This window comes from Aphelocoma coerulescens, chromosome 15, assembly GCF_041296385.1.
Source record: "Aphelocoma coerulescens isolate FSJ_1873_10779 chromosome 15, UR_Acoe_1.0, whole genome shotgun sequence".
NCBI lineage: Eukaryota > Metazoa > Chordata > Aves > Passeriformes > Corvidae > Aphelocoma > Aphelocoma coerulescens.
In genome coordinates, this window is record NC_091029.1 from 9,848,876 (window position 1) to 9,870,807 (window position 21,932).

General features: G+C 38.0%; 2 protein-coding genes across 3 annotated transcripts; one reads left to right on the forward strand and one right to left on the reverse strand.

Annotated features, from left to right (window-relative positions):
• Positions 1-784: 784 nt before the first annotated feature.
• Positions 785-15,244, reverse strand: RAB36 (RAB36, member RAS oncogene family). 2 transcript variants are annotated; one of them, XM_069031115.1, is made up of 11 exons: positions 14,997-15,233; positions 14,184-14,272; positions 12,940-13,028; positions 10,374-10,439; positions 9,615-9,716; positions 7,904-7,968; positions 7,268-7,319; positions 5,807-5,888; positions 4,914-5,004; positions 4,248-4,367; positions 785-4,015 (listed from the first exon to the last, which is right to left on the reverse strand). In XM_069031115.1, exons 2-11 carry the CDS (start codon positions 14,250-14,252, stop codon positions 3,951-3,953), a joined length of 801 nt encoding a protein of 266 aa, XP_068887216.1. In that variant the 5' UTR covers positions 14,253-14,272; positions 14,997-15,233; the 3' UTR covers positions 785-3,950. The 2 variants fall into 2 exon arrangements, with proteins under 2 accessions (XP_068887216.1, XP_068887217.1); XM_069031116.1 differs by lacking the exon at positions 4,248-4,367 and having other exon boundaries at positions 14,997-15,244.
• Positions 15,245-17,895: 2,651 nt separating this feature from the next.
• Positions 17,896-20,504, forward strand: RSPH14 (radial spoke head 14 homolog). The gene is made up of 4 exons (XM_069031348.1): positions 17,896-17,950; positions 18,385-18,833; positions 20,085-20,187; positions 20,372-20,504. Exons 2-4 carry the CDS (start codon positions 18,635-18,637, stop codon positions 20,502-20,504), a joined length of 435 nt encoding a protein of 144 aa, XP_068887449.1. The 5' UTR covers positions 17,896-17,950; positions 18,385-18,634.
• Positions 20,505-21,932: the final 1,428 nt, after the last annotated feature.

Sequence of the window (21,932 nt, forward strand, 5' to 3'; positions counted from 1 at the left end):
AAATTCTGACATGCAATGTATTTCTAGGAGTAATAAGATTGTACTGGTATGGTTATAAACAATGGTATGTCACATCACTGGGATATATTCTGTATTCATAAAGAACTTTTACTGAAGGCTCACCATTCTGATTTAGTTCTAGAGCAGTTTCGATCTGGGTTCACTTTTCTGACATTTGTGTCCTTTCTGGAGAGACTAAGAATTCTGACGAGTCAGCTGAGGGATTTCTCTATGCACTTATCTTTTAGTGAATAATACTGTTAAACAACTACACCCTATTTATCTATTGAGGTAGTGCAACTTCAGAAATTCCACTGGGAATTGAAATGTTCTCTGAATTTTTGCTGATACTTTATGCATTCAACAGAGTAGTATTTTAATAGGATACAAAATTTCTTTTAAGACTACGGTGGCAGAGACACAACTGTGATTTGAGACTGAGAATCTTGCGATGAAGGGATAAACTCGGGCCGGCCTGCCCAGCACATCCCCTGTATTGGCTGGTGAGGGATCGCAAAGCCCTTCCGAGCCGGCACAGATCGTATCCTGCAGTGACCGCCGGGCTCCCTCTTGTGGGAAGAGGAGTCGCTTGGCTCTGAAAGCTCTCGAGCTGTCACTTGGGAACTGCTCTACAGCGTCACCCCATGCGGAAGAACCGGGGGTTTTGTAAGGACAAAAAAAAACCCCAACAAAACAAAAAACAAAACCACCAAAAAACTGTAGGACATAAGCTGAGCTTTTAAAATGAGAAATAAAACATAATTTTTAATTAATATGTGGCTGAAACTAAAAAATCGTATTTTTGTTAACACAAAGCAGCACTCTTGGTAGAGTTTGACAAAGCTGACAAGTCTTGGGAAGTCCCATCCAGTTTGAATCATTTTATGAACTCCTTCTCCAAATTCAGACAATGGCAATCCCTCGCTGTGAGAACAGCTTTCTGACCAAAAATACAGGAAAAATACCAACCCTCTCCACTACCAAACACAGATTCTCCTACAATCTGCCAAACATTTAATTTTAACTTGCATGCTCAGAGGATGTGATACAGTGTTCAGAGCATTCACTCACCAGTGTGTTACATTAGAACAACCTCTAACTATTGATGGAAAGCTGAAAACACATACAGGGGGAGACATTTAGTCATGGAGAACGGACTCCAGTTCCACCGCAATGCAAACCTGAGCTGGGAACCAACAGGATTCAGAAAGCTCTGAATCCCATGACCTATGTGAATATAAATAACCATACCTTAAGAGTCAAATAATAACTCAAAAGGTGAAATAGCACCATTAAAAATTAAAAGAATGGCCTTTTATAGTAAGAAATTAACTGTCAGGTGGCTTTCTTAAATGGCTTTTGATCCATTACCAGTGGGTTTGCTCAGCACAAATGCATCCACAACCCATTAACACGTTAGCTTTTACTTACTAAAGACAAGAAACAGCACAACATGTACTTCTTTTGGGAAATGGACTATTACAATTGCTCTTTACCTTAGCTTCAGACTGACTCCAAATTTTACTTCAATTTCTCACCTGCAAATTCCACAAGGAAGCTGAAACTGTGACTGTTACCATGATCACTGTGGGGATTTCAACCGGTATAGAAATTGCGGTTTAGCCTACCTATGGTTAGAGTTAATAAAATTTTTTCAACACTGGTTTTCAAAATATTAAGGCTTCTTCAAAGTCAATTAAGTTGCTGATAGAATGGATTAACATACATAGATAAAACATTGGCCAGGTAGAACTTAAAAATTTATATTTGTTTTCTATAGTTAGTTTCCTTTGTGCTTTCCTAAGCAACTCATCATTTGCAACATGATCCGAGATTCATTTTAGATTATGAATTATTAATACAGAGTTCTCTGTACGGGAGGCCTCAGTGGTGCTAAAAGCACCCTTAAAACCAACCAAGCAAGCAAAAAAAACCCAAAAAACACAAACACACAAACAAAAAAAGACAACAAAAAACCCAACAAAACACCAACCAAAAATCACCCAGTCTCAAAGCATTTATCATTTAACAGACAGACTCAGGCCACTGTCCCATGACAGCTGATGACTGACAGAGTATTACCTTTGTATGTGGAGTTTTTGGAGCTCCAGATGATACAAAAAAGTAATGACATCATGCAATGTACTGAATCCCTAGGAAAAAACTGTCCCAGTAGATTTTCCAGGCAACATGATGATGTTGTTGAAGAGACTGCATCTCTGTGACTTTGTACAATAATTGAGCCCAGCAACAAAAGAAACCCTTTGGAGAAACCTTTTCCCTTGGTGGGAAAAAATACCCAAACAAAAAACTGAATATTTTCTTAGATTTGTTCCTGATTCACTTTGCAGGGTAAACACTATCTCATGTCAGCACTGAAGCCCAGGTAACATGACTTGCTGCAGCAGAGTGAACCATCTCCTCTACTCTCATTCAGGCTCAGGAAACACAATGGCTGTGGCCACACTGCTCACCCAGCACAGCACATGCTACAAGCACAGTGTAAATTCACCTTCCATGTGAAATGGACTTGGGAACTGAACAACTGCATAGAAAATCATAAGGTCAAAATATTACACATTTGGATAAAGAGCTCCTTTTGTACCCTCACAGATTCACTTTTTCCACCAAATGCTACATTTGCACCCTTGCCAACAGGCAGCATGATTGCCAAAGTGAAGATTGTCCGAAAAAAAAAAGACACAGAGTTCCTAGATCTCTATTCATCATATTCTAGGAAGCTGCTCTAACTTACGTAATAAGAAAAAAGTAATAAAAAGGATGTTCAAGCGATCTTTTCTCCACTTTTCCCCATTTCTTATCAAAGTGGGGAAAGTGGCAGAGAAACCAGAATATTTTCAGATTGATGCATTTCTTTATTAACAAATGTCTTTATTTCTCAGCAGCTCAAATCTGAAAGGTCCTATTGTAATTATTTTTCTGGATACTGTTGTTTCTGCAGTGATTGAATAAATATCTCAAGAAACTGTACCTTGTAATTGTTCATAGGTTTTCTTCTTTCTTTCCATTTAAAGTAATTGCAGTATGAAATTTAGAGCATTATATATAATTTTTTTTATGCCAGCATGCTTGAAATGCTGAATATGAGTCCTAGAAACATGGAATTCTAAGCTAGATACTCACAACTAAATATTAGAGTTCAGAGAGCTATTGGAAAAAATAGAACGAAATAATGTATTTTCCATATTATGCACCTGTGTGACCATTCTTTCTTATTCAAGAGAATGGAAAAGAATAGCATTCTTATCTGGCAACGTTTTCAAAATACTAGACAGCTGTGTTAACATAACCAAGTTCCTACCTGGACTTCTTCTAGTCTTGGAAATATTTAATACTGGGCTCTGATTCTCAAGCGGAAAATGAAAAGTAATACAGATTTTTCCTGGATGGACAAACCACAGTGGAAACTATGCAGTCTGCATTTGTGTACTTCCAGACCTGATACTTAAAAGAATTTATTTTCAAATAGTTTTAAAATACTTGGAATGCATAAAAGCGAATCAGAGTTATTTTACATGATGATTTTAAAAGGCAAAACCATATTCATAGCACCCTTCATTCTGAACTGCCACTTGTTTCTTGCTCCCACAAGAATGCCACTTCACTAGCTAAGACTTCTAGAGAATTATCAAAGAACAACACTAAAATGATATAATTTTTGACTACAAGCCTTTCTGGCAGACAGGTGAGCACATGGCACTGGCAATGTCTTCTTGCATTAAGACAAGGATGTTATGTTTCAACTACACAGAGAACGGCTTACTTAACAATTGTACCACCCTTCACAGTGAGCCTGCAGCAGCAAGGGAACTCTCAGCAAGAAAGTTTGGGTAAGTTTTTCCTCCCTCATTTCTAAAATTAAAGCTCTCTGTTTCTGGTTTGAGAGCATTGTTGCAGAGAAGTGTGGCACTTGCAGAAACAGTTGACAGTTAGCAACAACTCAGGCTGACTTGAGCATTGTCTTCTGCAACTTCCATAATGTTGTTCTCTAGTTCTGTGGAAACAAAAAAGTTATAAAATCAATTTACAAGAAATTATACCATCTGATATTAAGGGTAACAGAAGCTGGATGCAGGCCCAGTCACTCCTGTAGGCTAAAACCTGGGCAGACAATGATATGAATATGCTTGCAGGTGTTTGAAACTGGCTCTAATGCTTGAAAAACCTCCCCAATCCTTTGGACTATAAACAAGGAAAATGCACACAAAAAGCAAAACTCCACATACTGATCAGATTTCCTGCCCCAATTTGGGCCCTGTACCCAGGAGTGCTCTCCAGCTCCTTTATCATGGACTGTTCAAAGGCCAAGGCAGCAACTCGGGAAAAAAATTCTTTGACATTTTCCCCTAGGAAACAAGACAGAAATTATGTGTTTTTATAAAGGCACATCAACAGATGATCAAGCATAACAAGCACATCTGTGAACAGCTCACTGCTCAATACTGGGACTGAACAGGCCTCTCCAACAATCTGTCTCCCATTCTGATCACTGCAGAAAGAATTTCTAATTTCCTTACTCTGGAATACTGTACCCTGTGCTGCACCTTTATTTTTAGCCAGCAACAGAGAGAATTGAGTTTGTGGTATAATCTTTTTCCATTGCAAACATTGAGTAGTAGTGCACATGTGTATTTATGTAACTATCTATGAATTAAACATGCTCAGATATTGCAAAGCAGCTTGATTAGTTCTTTTTGCAAACACAATAGTGAAAGCACACATACAAATGCTCAAATAAAATCAGCCATTAATAAGCCTGAAGTTTCTAATAGCAACAAAATGCAAGAACAAGAACAACAACAAAAACCTGGGAATGGGGGATAATAGGTTCCTCCCACTTCAACATCAGACCTTGTGGTTATGCTATTTTTACATCCTTTGCAGTAATTTACCTGTTTTGGCTGAAACCGACCAGTATTCTGCCTGCATCTCCTTGGCCAAACGGATTGCATCCAGCTCTGTCATTTCACACACAGCATCTGACTGGGCAAACACCATGGAACAACTTGAACACAAGAAGTGTGTCTGGGCTGGTAACAGCACAGAGATACTGCCATAGCACCTACACTATGATGCTTCCAGTTTTCTCAGTAGCCTTTTTGACCTTGCCTAGACTTGGGCAATCAGACATGACTGAAAGAACATTCAAGTATATAGTACTGGTTTTAAATGGATGTCTCCACTCAGCTCCTACAGCACTGAAACAAAACAACAGTTAACAAGTGACCCTTGTATCTAACACATTGCCTGGTAAAGAGCTATCAAGTAAGCAGCCCAGTTACTGGTCTTTAAATTCTTGTCACTCCATCATTCTCAGCAGAAGAGTTGGGGGACCAACCAGTAACAGAAGAAACAAGTTTGTTTTCAAAGCTTTAAAAATGAAGTATTGATAGCTACAGAAAGATAAACACAAGACTGAGAATTGTATGGAGTGACTGCATTCAGCTTGTTCTTTTGAAAATTATGTGATATTCAATTAAGTAAGAAATCTTCCCTGTTCCTGAATAATGAATACACTATCCCTTAAAAACTAAAACAACAAAAGCTTTAAGATTACTAGATATGTTTAAATATGCTTGAAAAATGTCATGTAAGAAATATTTCACTAACTACCCATTTTTTTCAGAAAGTCTTTTAAATTGGTCCCCAGTGTGTTGTTCAATTTATCTTTTAAAGTTTTTCACTCAAGGTCTTTATCTCAATGACACTGTGCACAACTTGTAAGGGAAAACACCTGAGGAACCAGGGAAAATCTGATTTCCTTATCTGCATTCAATTTACTCACCACCAAATCTTTTTTTGTTCCAACCAGAAAGATGAAGCTGGAATATGGCTCATTCTCCCTCAATGCATCTTCTAGCCACTGTCTGAAATACAAAAAAGAAATGACAGAATCAGTCAGAGGGAACAAGGAGTACAGGAGAAGGTGACAGATAATAGGGTCACAAGAAAAGTGAGAGAAGAACTTATGTGAGAGTATCAAAAGCCTTTTTTTCTAGACGGAGAGAGTGGTAGCTATTCCAACTCCTTTGAATACACATCTTCCACTAAGGAAAAATCATACCCATGGCAGAGTACAAATTCAACAATCATTTTAGCACCCAGAAAGGATATCTCTCAGCGTAAGGGAGAGGGCAAAGTTTGGTGCAAGATAAGGAATAAGAAAGCAAGAAGCAAATGACAAGGTATGAACCACATAGCAGGTTAGATACAAATGGGAATAAAGAGGAGTAAAATAATCTATTCAGCATTATAAAACAGCTCCCTATGAAGGCTGTATGATTCTTGTCTCACAAGCTTTTATATTATTGTTACTCTGGCAATCAAGTTTCTCTTGAGTCATCCAACACAAATCAAGGAGGGAAGGGAGTGTGTGCATGTGTGGGAAATCAGGTTCACAGGCTTCAATTACTTTCAGCCAAGCAAAGACACTAATATATATATTATTTTACAAAGTCCTATGTAAATGAGTTAAGCACCATAGTACACATTCAAATAAGACAGAGTACAGGTTGTAAAGAAGTCTGTACTTGCATTACAGTCACAACCACACATTAGAAATACACATGCTCTGAGCTGCGACAACAGTGTGGATCATTGATCCATGCAGGGTTTCGCAGCCTGCACTAAAACCAGACCAAGTTTACTAATAACGATTACCGTGTTGTTGTAACCAAATCATTACAAGGATCTGAACTAGTAAGTTTAGATATATCTACATATACTTGGAGTTTTTAATTTTCCATTCTCTTTTTGACAGTCTGTCTCCCATCAGAATCACAGAAACTAGAGAAAGAAAATTTTGGAATAACTGCATACCTAAAAAATGAAAGGCTCATGAGACATTACGCATGAGATGCCTCTCATCAATTTTATCATCGACATTAGATTCCAGCCTATTATTCTATTTGTAGCAAATGAAGTGGAAAAAAAAAAAGAATGCTTTTGGGGTGCACTTCATCTCTTCCTGCATGTCTAGCTTTGGAAGAATCAAGCTTTTACTGAAGTGCCTCTCTCTCTGTACTGACTTTAGAGGAAGTCAAGTGTAACTAGTTCAAATTTATGCCCTGCATTTTCTTCAGGAAAATCCCACCCTATGTAATCCAAACTACTGACTGTCATTTTTCATTTCTTAGCTCAATAGAAAATACAGTCATGATCCAGCAAGTTCTTAACACCTACATATGCAAGGCAATTAAACCTGCTGTAAAACCTTTAAAAGATAAGCCAAAATGCAGAAACTTACTTGGTGTGATCCAAAGTTTGGATATCAGCCAGATCAAACACTGTTATTATAACTGCAATAAAAGACAAGAACAGAAAAAAAAAAGTAATTAAATTAGAAAGTGTATCAGAAGTCTCTCCAACCCATCTTGTTAAACAGAGAGAATGTTTACATATAAGGTGTAAGAACAGATTTAACATATAGGAGGTGGAGGATTACCTATTTTCTCATTCCTTTTCCAGCACCCAATAAGACCTAAGTCCTTAGTCTTCAACCTTATATCTATAGTCTGCAGTCTATAGTGCTATTAACCCTTTCATTTTGGGACCACTAATTCCCACAGGATTGTCTCTTACCAAAGGAAAAGCCAGAAATATCCACTTCTATCTCCAGCATTAATCTCACCCAACCTCAAATTCTTTTCCTCCAAGGCACAAGTGCCACTTTTCATCACTGCATCATCAGAACACGCAGAGCTTGCAGATGTGACAACACATCAAGTGATAAACTTCTTCATCCCTTCTTCCCTGCAATAATGGACAATCCGTTCCACCACAGTGTCTATAGGTACCCTCCTGAGGAGCATATATGGATATATGTTGCTGTACAAAATACAGCCTCCTGACACAGGCAAGATCAAATTAATATTGTTCTCACCCTCTGCTCCTCGGTAGTAAGCAGATGCAATGCACTTGAACTTCTCCTGACCTGCTGTGTCCCATCTGTGCAACAGGGGGAAAAAAGAAATTTCAGGTTAATGAAACCCAGGGCAACCTGAGTAAACATGCTAATGAATCAGCAGACTGGTACAAGGCAGAGAAGAATGTGATACCAGAGAAGTGTCACCATCTGGAACATGTTACTCATTAACTACTGATAGAAATACAGTAAAGCTCTATTATTCAATGAAGACATGTGAACTCCATTTTTACCTTTTTAAAAAAAATACTAATAATTCTGGAGAAAATTCAAATATTTGTATTCTGCATGGTAATATCATTTTCTTAAAACATTTTTTCTTTCATCAATGTAATTTGCATGCATTTCTAGGGCAATCTAATTTTGTCCATTTTCTCTGCTAATACTAGCTAAGTCATGTATTAGCCCATGTTAGAATCTTGTAACTGCTAGATAAGATATCTGTCCCTACACTACAAATCAGAGACCAACAGCTCAGTCTACCAGGTACTAATGACACCATGAAATAAAATCAAGGATGTCCTTCTTATTAATTAATATGATATGCAGTGCCCTCAGCTACTGCCAGCACTACAGAGGTTTGGGTTCTGTCGAAGCCTTGTACTGCCAGTCATGGATACTTGCAAATATATCTGGTATGGAAACCTCTCAGCAAGAGGGGGCACTAGTGCTTATCATATGGAAATGTTCTACCCAGCTTCTGAAGGTTTTGCAGATAATGCAACCTGACCCTATTGCTTCAGTTTGCAAAACACTGATGCATGAGTCTAGATTTTTAGAGGGACTCAAGTTACAAAAGGATAGCGCCTGGCAGAATTCCCCAAACACAACTGCAGTGAAATCAGTGGGAAATGGATTTCTAAATATTTTTCAATAAATACTAAAAGCCATCTATTTACATCAGTGATCTCACCAGAAAAAAAAGTGTTCCTAAGTAAAAGGTTTTTAAGATTCATACACTAAAACACCTCATGCAAAGCATCTTATTTCTGCTCTGGGTCACACTACAGATGATTCAATAATGCCCTCTACAGAACAATGTTTCTGGCTACCAGAAACATAAAGGGACACCATTCTGCAGACCCAAAGAGGTGGGAGAAGGGCAGGATTCCCACTAGTCTGACAAACAAAGTTGAAAATCAAAGATATTAGGTTCATATTCGAATAAAACCACTCCAGCCTTTCTATGGTTTAGGGATACTTAATAAGTTACTAATTAAGAGATGTTGAAATCACTGGACAGCTTAACATTAATTTCAATGACTAAAGGAATAAAACTCCTAGTAAAGCCAAGTTCAGTGCTCATTGTGCCTACTAAACCCAAATCACAGACTAGGGTTACACTAGCACTAGACAAACTGTGGGAAAAGCTTCCACTTCTCTTTCATGAACTTTGAGTAAAAAAGATAGAATTCCACTGAAATAGTGCAAGACATCCAAGACATGTTTTCATTGACAAGCTTGTAATATTTTTTAGGGATGACAAATCCCAGAGTAAAATTTCTACTAAAACTGCAAGTCCAGAGACAGAATCTTTTCTTCAGATCACATTATTCTTTGTGCAATTGTATTATACTTTTAAAATCTTTATTCCACTACAGCCTGCAGCAATTCAAGCTCTGCTGAGACTGTACTCTGTGCAGTGCTTAACCATGCTCTTTCAACTCACATCTGGAGGTTATATGGCATTCCAATTATCTCAAAACGTTCAATTTCAAAATCTACTCCAATGGTCGCCTTGTAGTCTCGGTCAAAATTATCTTTACAAAATCTGCAATTAAAAAAAGGAAGTGAAATACTAGTAAGACACAATTACAAATAATTGCAAAACTAACACTGTATAGGGTAAATTATGAAGAAAAGAATAAACTAACTGTGGATTTGATATATAATGAAGAAGTAGACATAAAAACATCATGACACTAATTAAAAGAAAAGGAGATACTATTTAACAAACTAGAAAGCACATATATCTAGTAAGCTCTCAGGATAGTATGAGACTCAATAAAACATCTTTGGGCTCTCAAGGGAGGTACAGTATTTTTCAGTTTTAGTTACAGGGGAATATATTTTGGGTCTTAAATAATGAGCCAAATGAAACCAAGACTCGGACACTGGAATTTTTTTCCAATTGTTTAGCCTTTAGACTGGACTCCTTAAGAAAACACTGTATCATATTTTACTGGATACAAACACTTCAGAATATAACATACTGATTGAAGTGCTAGAGCACAACTTTCTGTGTTGATGTACCAAGCCTGTCTCATACTCTGACTTCGTTCTGTCTTCATTTAATAACAAAACCACGAAGTACTGGTTCAGGTTCAAACCAGAACCATGAAGTACTGCTCTAAAGCCAGAAATGGAAATGTTAGAACATTTATTTGAGAAACAGGAGAATCAAACCATCAGCTAAGATATACTGTACCTGTTGATAAGACTTGTTTTCCCAACATACAGGTCTCCTACCACAACCACTTTGGATACTTTCAGCCTGTTATAAATATTTGAAAATGTTATATAGTTTTAGTAGTAATATAAACAGTCTCTTTCTAAAAATTCTGATTTGGATCTTTAAATTGCAAGTGAGAAGCACATGTACCTGTGACTTCAGTTTACCTACCTGCCCCTGCACTGCATGATCAGAGTCTTAAATTGCGAGAAAGAAAGCCACCAAAAAAACCAAACCCTTCTGGAGCAGAAATAGTCCATTTCTTACTCTGTTTATTTTTTTTTTCTTAATTTCAATTCAGTGGGGCAAATTTTATTCTATTAAAATTGCTTTGACTACAAATATATACATTTGGCAGTTTACACATAAAACCATCTACATCCTTTGCATTCCAATTTATCCCACAGTTCTCATTGACTTTAATAGTACAAATGAAGTCCCAAGGGCAGAAATAAGAAATTGCTGATAATAAAATAACCCACTGCAGAATGTGTCTCTGGGAAAAACAACCCACAGGGTTAGAGCCAATACATTTTCTGACTATCTGGAATAATATTAATCTGAATCCGGCTTCATGCAAATAATCCTCTTTGCTCTAGGTCCTCCCGCAGGATACAGCAGATGGGCTTTAGGTGACTCAACCTGCATTCTTAAAATTGAAACTGTATCTCTTTTAGGACATACAGGTGGATAAGTGAAATTAAGTTTATTTGTTAACCTAAACTTGGATTGACGTCTCCTGTGCACATGCTATAGAAATGGCTTAAGATGTTTAATGTTCTTTTCTCTCAAAGAAGGGTTTTTAAACAAAGGAGTTAATCTTCTATTGAATACTATTTCTGGTTACATCAACTTCCATGTGATGCTGATTCCAAGTTATCTATTTTAAATAATTGAAAAATTGACTAGTAAACTGCATGACTAATATTTAAAGAACAAAACAAAACAAAAACCCCCCACCAGTTTTATGTGCCAGTCAACATTAACTGGGTGACCACAGGCCCCTATGCTCCTGATTAACTGTTACTGAGAAAATACTGAATAAAATCAATGACCTTAAGGGAAAAGCCAAAAAGTAAGTGATGGTTTAGAGGTGTGTGTTCCATTAATTTGTATTGGGGAAAAAACTCCCTAGATTAGACCATTTAACACAATGATGGACTATTGGGAGAGTATTAAATGCAGCCATTAGCTACTGAATTTATCAGACTACCTTTCCAAATGACAAAGAAATATTTTATTACTTGGGATAATTGAAAAGGAAGATAATGGTTATTCCTTTCAAGCTTTACAAGTACCGTACAAGACACTCTGGCTGCCCCTCCTATCCCCATTCCACCAAAAAATGGCCTAAATGACCAAATAATAATCATATCTAGAAAGCAGTGACAGAAAAGTAGTTTAACTCAATTCACAAAGACAAAATATTAGCTTTTTAGTTATACTCTGTTACCAGAATAAGTTACTTAAAGAGTTGGTTTACTATGGAAAAAAAAAATACTACTAATAAAAATCCCAAACAAATATATTTTAGTAATGGAAGGAAAAAATACCTCAATTCAATAAAGCATGTCTTACTTGGAAAATTGTCCAGACACTTGTAACAAATTTATATGAAATTAAGATAGTGGCTGTGTTTCTAAAAAAGGAATAAAGTCACTGATGTCTCTCAGGGTGACATTTTGGCTTTAAAAGTTTTTTTTTTTTTTTAGCAAGACTCCCTAGTAAAATGAATAAAAAGTTGCATTTAAAGATGGATATCATGACAAGTCTCATGTCAGCAACTCTAGAGCTGGAAGAATAGTGAGCTAATTGTCAGTATTCATAGGAGCTCCGCTTTATGGAAGATCCTTTGCAGTGAAACCAGAAGCATTTATCACTAAAATGTACAGCTATTTATTTTAACTGAATAGTGATGATTTCTAACACAGTTTAGCTTTCTTGCCTTGCTTCAGAGATTAAATCAGTAATAGTAACAGTTCTGGGGGAGAGATAAAGTGGGGGGGAAAAAAAACCTCCAAGATTATTAGTAGAGCATAAACCAGCTTATTTTGATTTTTAAATGCTATATATTTACCAGAATTTTGCTCCAGTTTTAAGGAACAATTTAAGAGAACTTCTTAGAATGTATACTTCAAAAAGACTACAACTAGATTCTTAGATGTTTCGAGAAAGTTAGAACTGCTGCCTTTATATCCCTCCAAAGCCTTTATTAACTGCTCCTTTGGAACACCTACAGAGAACACTGCAAGGCTGATCTGTTAGATCTTTTGAACTAAGTGTTTACTTAAAGGGCGCTAAAAATCTTTTTCTTGCTAAACTACTACACACTTTTTTCAATGCTACCTATACCAGCAGACGAAGAGGCACTTGACTCATTTACTCTGGAACTGCCACGTGCAGGGGCTTAGCTGCCTTGAAACATACTGGAGTGAGGAACACGAGGAATGGGGGGGCGGGGGAGGGAAGCCTATGAAGAAAGGGGGCTGTAAAGAGCTAAAAATACTTTCTTCCTTGCATACCTGGGTTACTACAAACTTACCCAGCTGTTCCAGTGCTCTGCTGACAAGCACTCCTGACCTGTGCACAGAAGTGCTCTTTAAACTGCAGACAGGCCTCAGGTGTGTACCACTGAAAAGAGAGAACAGCTGCTGGGACAAACTGGGTGAGAGCTACTTGGCAAGAAGTCAAACTGGCAAGGAAAAACAGATAAAATGATTATTCAAAGGGTTTGCCACAAACAGGGTTACCCTGGCATAAGAAAAGCAGTACGTTGGGTTAGAAGGCAGTAAGGTTTCCCCACAGTTGTCTTTGTAAAAGCCCCTTGGGACACCACCATCCTTTGAGCTCCATTCTGAGTGTCAGTGTCCCAGCACTGCCTAAGCACCCATGGCCAAATCCATTTGTCCAGCATTCTGTACAACAGTAAGTACCTTCAATTATCCCAATGATCAAATACACAAGACAAACACAGATGGGAGCATACCACCAGCAAGCCATTATCACTATGAAGTTTTTTCAATCTTTTATAAGTGTGAAGCACTGTTTTTATTACTAGTCCTTTAAGTAGGAATTAGTTAAAAATGAGGAAAATATATTTTACCTTGCATTTGCTTAAAACACCTGTAGTATTCTTCAAGAGAAAGCAAAATACATGGCTGAGATCAAGAATGGAAAAAAAATGTTAACTCCCTTACAAGGATCTTTTGAACAACTGAAAAAAACAAGTGGTAATTCCTTGCCCTTCCCTGTCCTTAACTGTTCTCTTACACTTCAAATACAAGTCTTTGGAGACATCAAAGGTATTTTGTGTGTGCTTTTCTACAGTGCCTACTAGATTTGATCTACTTTATGACTAAAGTTCTTATACAAACAGAAAATTTAAACTGCCTCAAATTCTTCAACCAAAGCCTCCTAGTTAGATTTTTTTGCAAACTTAATGTCAGCTGTGGTTCCTCTTTGCCCTCTGTGTTCGAGCTCTTTAAGCATGTAATTATTACTGTTTTACTGAAAAAAACAAGATAAATGTTTTAAGATGAGATTTCTGTAACAAGAGTCACTTTTTGTAAAGGTTAGAAAGAAGAATGAAGATTATTATTAAAGAAATCAGCATTGAATGGGAATATAAGATCACATTAAACTTTGAAAGAATCTTAAATAATTCGTAATTTTAACAGAAGACAACAAGTGTACATTAAATTAAATTAAAATACCATATTAGCACAATGGAAAGATAGATCAGTGTGGAAAGGGCTTCATGTGATCAGAGGGATAAAAAATGCTTACCTTGGGAAACTGGGAGATCATTCTTTCTCTGCTCAGTGGAGGAACCAAATGCATTAGGCTGGACTTCATCCTCCAAATTCAGTTAAATTCTACAAGACGAAAAGTATGTAAAGAGAAACACAATATTCAGGAATTACCTCAATACAGGGACCACATGATAAAAACTAACCAAGTTCTTCCAGACTTGTCATCTTTTTTTTCTTTTTTCTTTTCGGTAAAATTGGCAGTTCTTAACTCAGTTTGCATGCAAGGAAACCTGATTCCCATGTAGAAAGGACCACCTCAGTGTGCACAGCTGTAGTAGCAAATAGTGGCCTTCTGAAACTACAAGGCACCAACTCTTAATTCCCTGGGAGGGCAGAGAATTGTTCACTTAATTCAACCTAATTGCTTGCGGTTTAGCCCTCAAAGGATTTTGTAGTGTTTAATCTAAAAATCTTGCTCATCATTGTTTCAAATGCCTCTGCACTAAGCACATTAACTAATGTTAGAGGATCCCAGATTTCATGTGGTCAGAAGAAGAAAGGAGAGATGGAGCTGCCACATTTCTAGGCACAACATCAAACTTTCATCCAAGATCAGCTCAGAAAGAATGAAATCCATCTGACATGGAAAAAGAAAAATGTTCACATGAAAATCACAAATGCATTTAGATGTCTCACCTGAGACACATCAATTTGGTTATGTAATGAAACCTCGTGAGTTGCTGGGGGAGGAGACCCTTATTAGGGTACCGATTTCTTACCGGTGTTCAAAAGAACGTTTCTAATGAGAGCATTTTCATCGTGTAGCAAAGTGTAAGGAAGGACTCACCGAGCAGCAGCTGATGCAGCAGGATTCCAGCCGCACAAACAGCTCAGCCCCTGCTACGTGGCCATAGCAACAGGTTTGCAACAATTCCCTTCCTCCCCTTCTTCCACAGACCAGGAAGGCGGAGTTGGAGTAATTTAACTATACATAAAGCCGTAGTTTTGAAACAACAAACTCATTTTAGTGGTCATGGATTCCTTTGATCAGAAACTGCTCCTCAATAAACCAAATGGTCCCTAATTCTGGATAAGGAAACAGTCAAATTTTTTCAAAGATCGTTGTATATATGGATACAAAGAGCAGGATTAACCCAGCAGAAAAGGAACTAATGGAGTGGGGAACTGTTACAGTGCTAATATTAAGCACAGCAGCAATTATAAAGAAACTCCCCAGGGATTTTTTCAGCATTTCAACTTGATTTCATCTCAACTTTAAAGTCAGGATGCGCATGTCACTAACGAGACATTCTGAATTATATAAATGTCTTTCTACTCATTAATAATCTTGCTTTCTAATATACAAAACACCAAAGTCAAGGAATAAGAAATTACACAGCTCTTTTGCATTACCTGAGTATTGTCAATCAACTCATTAATTTAGACAGCATTTAGTATGCCAGACTGCAATTTAGGATGCTAAGGGATTTTGCTATGTATTTTATTAGGATTTAAATTTCCAACTTTCAGGAGAAAGCAAAGCTCTCCCATTCTAACAGTCATATTCTGATAAAGCTAGAACAGGCTTTGAACCAGGAGACAAGCCTCTCCCACTTCTGCAGCAGACTAAAAAGGTTAAAGGGCACATCAATGCAGCCCAGTAGTTTTAAACAGTGAGCAAGTATAGAAGAAAAAACCCTACACTTGTGTTTTACAAGCACACACAAAGAACAACTCTTAACAAAATTGCTAATCCACTACTTAGAATTAATGTTTTATGCTCTTCCATGAAGAATTGCTTTAAAATCGGTTTAGGCACAAATATGATCTCAACCATACCCAAACAGCCACTTGCCCGCAAAGAATCCAGATTTGTAGCTGATGTGTCATTCACCAAAGAAGGTGACATTACAGTATTTATCTATTACCATATGGATAGTTCAACTTATGCTACTTTTGACTATATAAAACTCGAGAGATCTAGATCCTTGTCCTTCTGACCTTTTGGCAAGCTTGAATGATTTTATGGCAATATTAATGTCTTAATTATGTCAGAACTATTAGTATAGCTCTGAAAACAAAAACTCCACGAGTTGGTAAGAGTTTCAAACACTAACTTGCTTTCTGCATTTACTAGTTCTAGTTCAACACCTCCTAAGCATCGTAATCACCTGTCATGTGTACATAGATTGACTCATTGCTCCTCTCCTAGAGCTCTTTCACAAATGAAGCTACAAAAACCCCAGTTCAACAATTCAGTGAATGCAAAGTACAGGAGGGACTAAGGCAACCACACAGAAATATTTCAAAATTGAGAGGCCATCTTCACTTATACTTAGTGTATTTAATCTAAATCTCACACACACATAAGCATATCCCAATTTACCAAATCAACAGATAAGACACACCATTACAGGAATTTAAGAAATCAAAAACTGCTAAAAATACTGAGAATGATCCTTATTTTCTCTTCTTAAAGAGCTGAAAGGGGATTCAGTCACCAGGGAGGGCTGGGAACACAGTGTCTCCATGGCATCACAACCCTCTTATCTCAACATTGCAAGAACAGTAGCACAAGCAGCTTCTGTGGATAGACAAAGGATGTGAGGAAGGCATTCAGAAGGCATACATAAAATAAGTTAACATCATGACCACTAGCAAAATCAGTATTCCAAGCTACAGTGAAGGACAAGACAGAACAACTCACACCAAAAGCAGAGTTAACACTGAGGGACGAGTCTCTGATTTTGTCCTGCTCCTCCAGAGAGGAAGTTCATGTTCTTCCTATGGAAATCAGGTGAACTTTTACAAGTATATAGTTAGTGGAAGTCTAATCTAATTCAGGGAAATCACCTCTACTTTAAATAATCTGCTCTAAAATGTTGCAGAAAAATGAATCCCTTCCAGAAAATACTTTTTAAAGTAGCAATTTTTCTTTTATGGATTTTGAAGATCAACAAACCAGAACCTATTCCTGTGATGCATTTTAATCCGGCTGATCAGAATTACTTTTGGATTTGTAAAATCCTGTTTAAGAACTTTGATTATTACAATTGTTACTCAGACATAATGAAAAACATCCCAACGACTTCACTATTTGCACTATCCTTTCATAGCGCAAGCTGTTCAGAGCTTTTCCGTGATGCCAGATCACATCTGACAACCCAGAACACCCTTAAACTGTGCCACATTGCAATGATTCATTCTTCCCGTGTACCTTCCTGTGAAGGGCTGTGTGAAACTAAGTAATAATGGAAACCCTTACTACAGATTCTAGCTGTTCATAGTGACACTCTGGAGAAGATTAGGAAAGAAAACCCAGTCCAAAATTACTGCGCTCCCTTCAGCCTTTGTACCCCCAGGCTGCTCGCCGGTACTCGCCTGTTGTATTTCTGCCCTTAACTCGACCACGATTTTGTTCACTCTGAATTTTTCTCAATTTTGTTCAACTAAAATTTCTATGAAAACAAGGGGCGAGGAGAGAGACTCCCCACTTTAGCAGGGAACCGAGGCAGAACGGCTGCCACGCCGGGACTTCACGGCGGCATCCTTCTCGCCTCACGGGTCCCCTCAGCGGCCGCGCCGCAGCCCCCGCCCGCCCCGCGCCCTTCGCCCAACTACGCCATTGACCTCACTGCCTGAGCGCGGGCACCGTCAGACGCGGGGCTCACGCTGGTGACGCAGGCCGGAGCCGGGGCTCGGCTGCGTTAGTCGCTATTCACGAAGAGGCGCGTACGCAAGAAACGGGCGCTGTGGCAACCAGGGCACGCGCGAGCTGAGGGCCGGCCAGCCCGGGGCTTGGTAATGGCACACGGCGCCTTCGATTATTTAGTCTATTTCGTTTGCTGTGAAGGGAGAAGTGGAGTTGTTTAGAGGCTGTTTTGTTTTTGTTGTTAGCAGTTTTCAGTATTGGAGGTCGTAGTGTTCAGTCAGCTGAGCCGCTTTCCGTGCTGAGGGAAGGGCGGGGCGGGGGGTGGTTGGAGAGCAGCCCTCACGTATTCTATCAAACGTTACCGAATTCTGAGGGCAGATTTTAACCAGATCCCTTTAAGAAATGCTTTTTTCTTTGGGGGGAGGGGGGGGGGGGAAGGTATTTTGTTTCCTTTGCTTTAATTTTATTATTTTTCACCCCACTCCTATTATGGGCATTGGGCTGCTTCACTTGAACCCTTTAAAAAGCATTCCCTCCTTGAAATTTTAAGATTTCTCTCTCTCTCTCTCTGTTTTCTTTTCAGTGCTCAGTGACAATTAAACCAGATTAAGGCAATTCAGATGAACACACAGTGGTGCTGATGATCACGCACAATTCCAGCCTCTTTCACAGCTTCCTGACTGTGTATGTTTGCTAAAAGAGCTCCTTGGGGACACAGAGCACTGTTTAAAGTCAGTAGGCGTCTTTATGGTACATTATCTGTCCAGTCACCAAGTACAGCCATTTTGGAGTATTTTTAGGGATAGGGAGAATCCTTCTGAGGAAAATTTGTGATGGCGCAACCTCATATCTCAGCCTACCTACCCCCTGATATAGACCCTACAAAAGCTCCTCTGGCATTTGGGAGGAGGGCCCTTCCTAAATTGAATGAGGAGTTGCAGTCTCCCGAGCTGCTGACGCAGCAGCGGGCACTGATGGCACTCTGCGATCTGGTCCACGATCCAGAAAAAGTCTACCAGGCAATAGCATTAGGTAAGTTACTGTTCTCACAAGCTCTGACACAGTGGGGCAGGCTTAGAGGGGAACCCCACTTTACTTTCTTCCATTATTTTCCTTACAATATCTTTGATGACTCAAGATGCCCAGGAAAAATTTTCTGTTTACCTTAGAAAGGTAAAGAATATTATAGTACCATATGTATGACAGTTATTTTAAGAATTATTGTCACTTTAGCATTTATCAATGGCTCACTATATGTTTTATCAACCCCTAAATACAAAAATAGTGCAGAATCTTTCTTTCTATAGAATCATAGAATTGTTAAGGTTGGGAAAGACCTCTAAGATAATCCAGTTCAACTGTTAACTCTGCCCTGCCATGATCACCACTAAACCATATTCCCAGACTTTGTTCTGATTTTAGCTAATTCCTAGCATAGGCTAATAAAAAAACCCCCACATAATTAGTTCAAAATTAGAACCCCATCACCATCATCACTCACTTGCCTGGAACTTAATGAGAATTTAAAAAAGAAAGGAATATAACCAGATTTATCATACTCATCAGGACTACAGCTAGCCACCACTATTTTCAAAAGCCTGCAATAATCCTGAGTTTCGTCTCGGGTGGGGGTGTGGGGGGGACCCAACCAGAAGCTTATTTTTGCAATTTTTAGCGGTCTGTGGTGAATCTACATAGCTCATTATGTAACACTGAAAAAATCCTTGTTTGCTGCTGCTTTTTTCTCCATTTACTTCCTTTGTATTCTTTTCCTCTCCTAAAAGAGAATAATCATGTTCAAAATTTATAAAGTTAATGTTTTATGAACAGTTTGATTGCCAAAGCAATGTGAGGTTGTTGTTTTTCTGGTGTTGTTAGGTTTTTTGGCTTTGGTCAGTGCCATATGTACATACACAGTCATTAATGGTTCACCACATTTATTTCTGTTCAAAAAAACCAAGTGTCAATCCTGAAAAAACACTCTTTTCTAAAGACATCAATAGCTCTACTGACTTATTTTTAGAGTTATGTCACTTTATATTTGCAGGATTAGGATTTAACTTGATAAGGAGTCAGGAGCTTGTTTGTAGCATGGCATTTTTGGCAGTAGGCATTGAAATTTGAAAGTTTCTTCCTTACTTGAGATATGACAATGAGAATTTCACTGTCGGGACAAGCTGAAAATTCTGAGGCCCTTCAAATTGTGAGATAAATGATGAATATTGCTATTTCAAATTAATGCTGAAGGTAAGAAGTGTCAAAATGAACTCTGATGTCTCATAGGATTCTTGGATAACCTGAAGACTTTGCTGGTACATCATGACCAAACTGTCCGCCAAAAAACAACAGAAGTTCTCTCTATAATGACTTTGCATAGTATTGGCAGGTAGGTGCAATTCCGAAGTTTACTGAATGGTATGGGAAGTGATGTTTCAGTGAGAAATAAGAACAGGATTCCTAAGTTTTGTCAGACAGATGCAGCATGAAGAAGAGCAGTTAAGATTACGTATCTTGGATATATACAAGTTTTATTATGTTGTATTAAATCTGTCCTCCATTGTTGTTTTTAGGCGAGGGCTAATACAAAGTGGAGTCATTTCTGCCCTCACTGGGCTCCTGGATGATCCAGTAGATATCTGTCGGAAGAACATCCATCAGATTTTTGACATGATGGCAAAATTACCTGAAGGTATGAGGTTTTAAGCAGTTAAGTATTCAAGTAGACAACGCAGAGAAGAACTCAGGTAAATTCACCTGTGCTCCAGATTTAATTTATTCAGTTTCCCTTGAAACTCATATTTAAATGTCTATTTTTGCTTATCTTAGTTTTCCTTAGTAAACTTTCTTAAGCCCTGTGCAAATTGAAACTACCTGCTCAAGATACAGATTCTGTGGGCTGCATACTTGAATTGGTATTTCAGAATCTTGCATCAAAATTTCACTTTGTCCCTTCTGTTAGAGGTATGGATCAGCTGTTCATCACAGAGCACTAGTTTCATAAGTGTTCCAATCTGAACATTAGTCTTAAACTTCTCTTCCAGTTGATCAAAGTCACAATTTTAAAATTAAAATTTCGGTGCAAATTATCAGTTAAAAAGCCATACTCTTTAAATTCATAGCAAAGTATATTGTCTGAGAAATTCAGTTTCATTACTGATGCTTAAAAAGAATTAAATAAATGTTTAAAGCCTTGCTAACTGTACATAAATTCTAAAAAATCGAAAGAAGTATTTTTACATGCATGCAGTCCTTTTTAAAATCCTAAATAGTTCCATTCATATGAAGGGTGTTACTATGTTGGGCTAAACAACTTTGTGAACATCGGTATAGAAAAAAAGATTTTTTGAAAAGTCTGTAAAAGCAGCTCTGAGTAATTACTCTTGGAGAAGGTGTTTTTTTGAGTCATGTATTCTGTTTATTTAGATAAAAATATAATGTATGTATAAAAATATACATGCCAGTATTTAAGGGTTGGAAGATAAATCCTGGAGCAGAATTGTGTCACTGTAGAATGGACTCACATACAGAGAGCTACTTAAAAGAAAAACGAAAAGGTGCAAAACTTTTTGCCATGAGACAATTTGGGGAATTATCAGAAATAACCACAAATATTTTCCAATAAATTGTAAGAGTCACAAGGCCTGACATAATTCATTTGACATATTACAGATACAGAATTAGTCTCTGCTTGGTAATTCAGCCTTTTTCAGCTAGCCTAGAAACGGTCTTTTTCTTTGCATTCACTTCTACACCTCATATCCAGATAATGAGATAGGATGTACCTCTTATTGGCTGGAGGAGGTCAGCAACTAATGCACCACTCCACTGCTCAATTTCTGCTGTTCTCTAGAGTTGAGGTAATTTGCAAGGCAAATAAAGCAATGTGTTCTGTGCTAGACAAAAAGGAACAGAAGCTTGGCATGATGTGTAGCTGTTTTAACTGGGAAGTGGTCAGTGACTCCAGCTAGCTCTACGCCAGGCCACCTGGTCTCTCTCCAAATAGGAGTAATTTAGGAAAATGTGGTTATTTTAAGCAAATCCACTTACAGAGTATTTTTGATTCCTAAATTTAAGGATGTGTACCAGTATCTTCCAGGAACAGTGGGATAGTTAAAAACTAGAAGGTGGGAG

What these genes read in the sequence shown, in the direction of transcription:
- RAB36 (XM_069031115.1), bottom strand. Translation starts at nt 14,252, where the DNA reads ATGAAGTCCAGCCTAATGCATTTGGTTCCTCCACTGAGCAGAGAAAGA. An exon ending in TGATCTCCCAGTTTCCCAAG is followed by an intron (nt 13,029 to 14,183) that starts GTAAGCATTTTT and finishes CTCTCTTTTCAG; the next exon opens with TGGTACACACCTGAGGCCTG. An exon ending in GAACAAAAAAAGATTTGGTG is followed by an intron (nt 5,005 to 5,806) that starts GTGAGTAAATTG and finishes GTGTTTGCCCAG; the next exon opens with TCAGATGCTGTGTGTGAAAT.
- RSPH14 (XM_069031348.1), top strand. Translation starts at nt 18,635, where the DNA reads ATGGCGCAACCTCATATCTCAGCCTACCTACCCCCTGATATAGACCCT. An exon ending in CTACCAGGCAATAGCATTAG is followed by an intron (nt 18,834 to 20,084) that starts GTAAGTTACTGT and finishes GATGTCTCATAG; the next exon opens with GATTCTTGGATAACCTGAAG. An exon ending in ACTTTGCATAGTATTGGCAG is followed by an intron (nt 20,188 to 20,371) that starts GTAGGTGCAATT and finishes TGTTGTTTTTAG; the next exon opens with GCGAGGGCTAATACAAAGTG.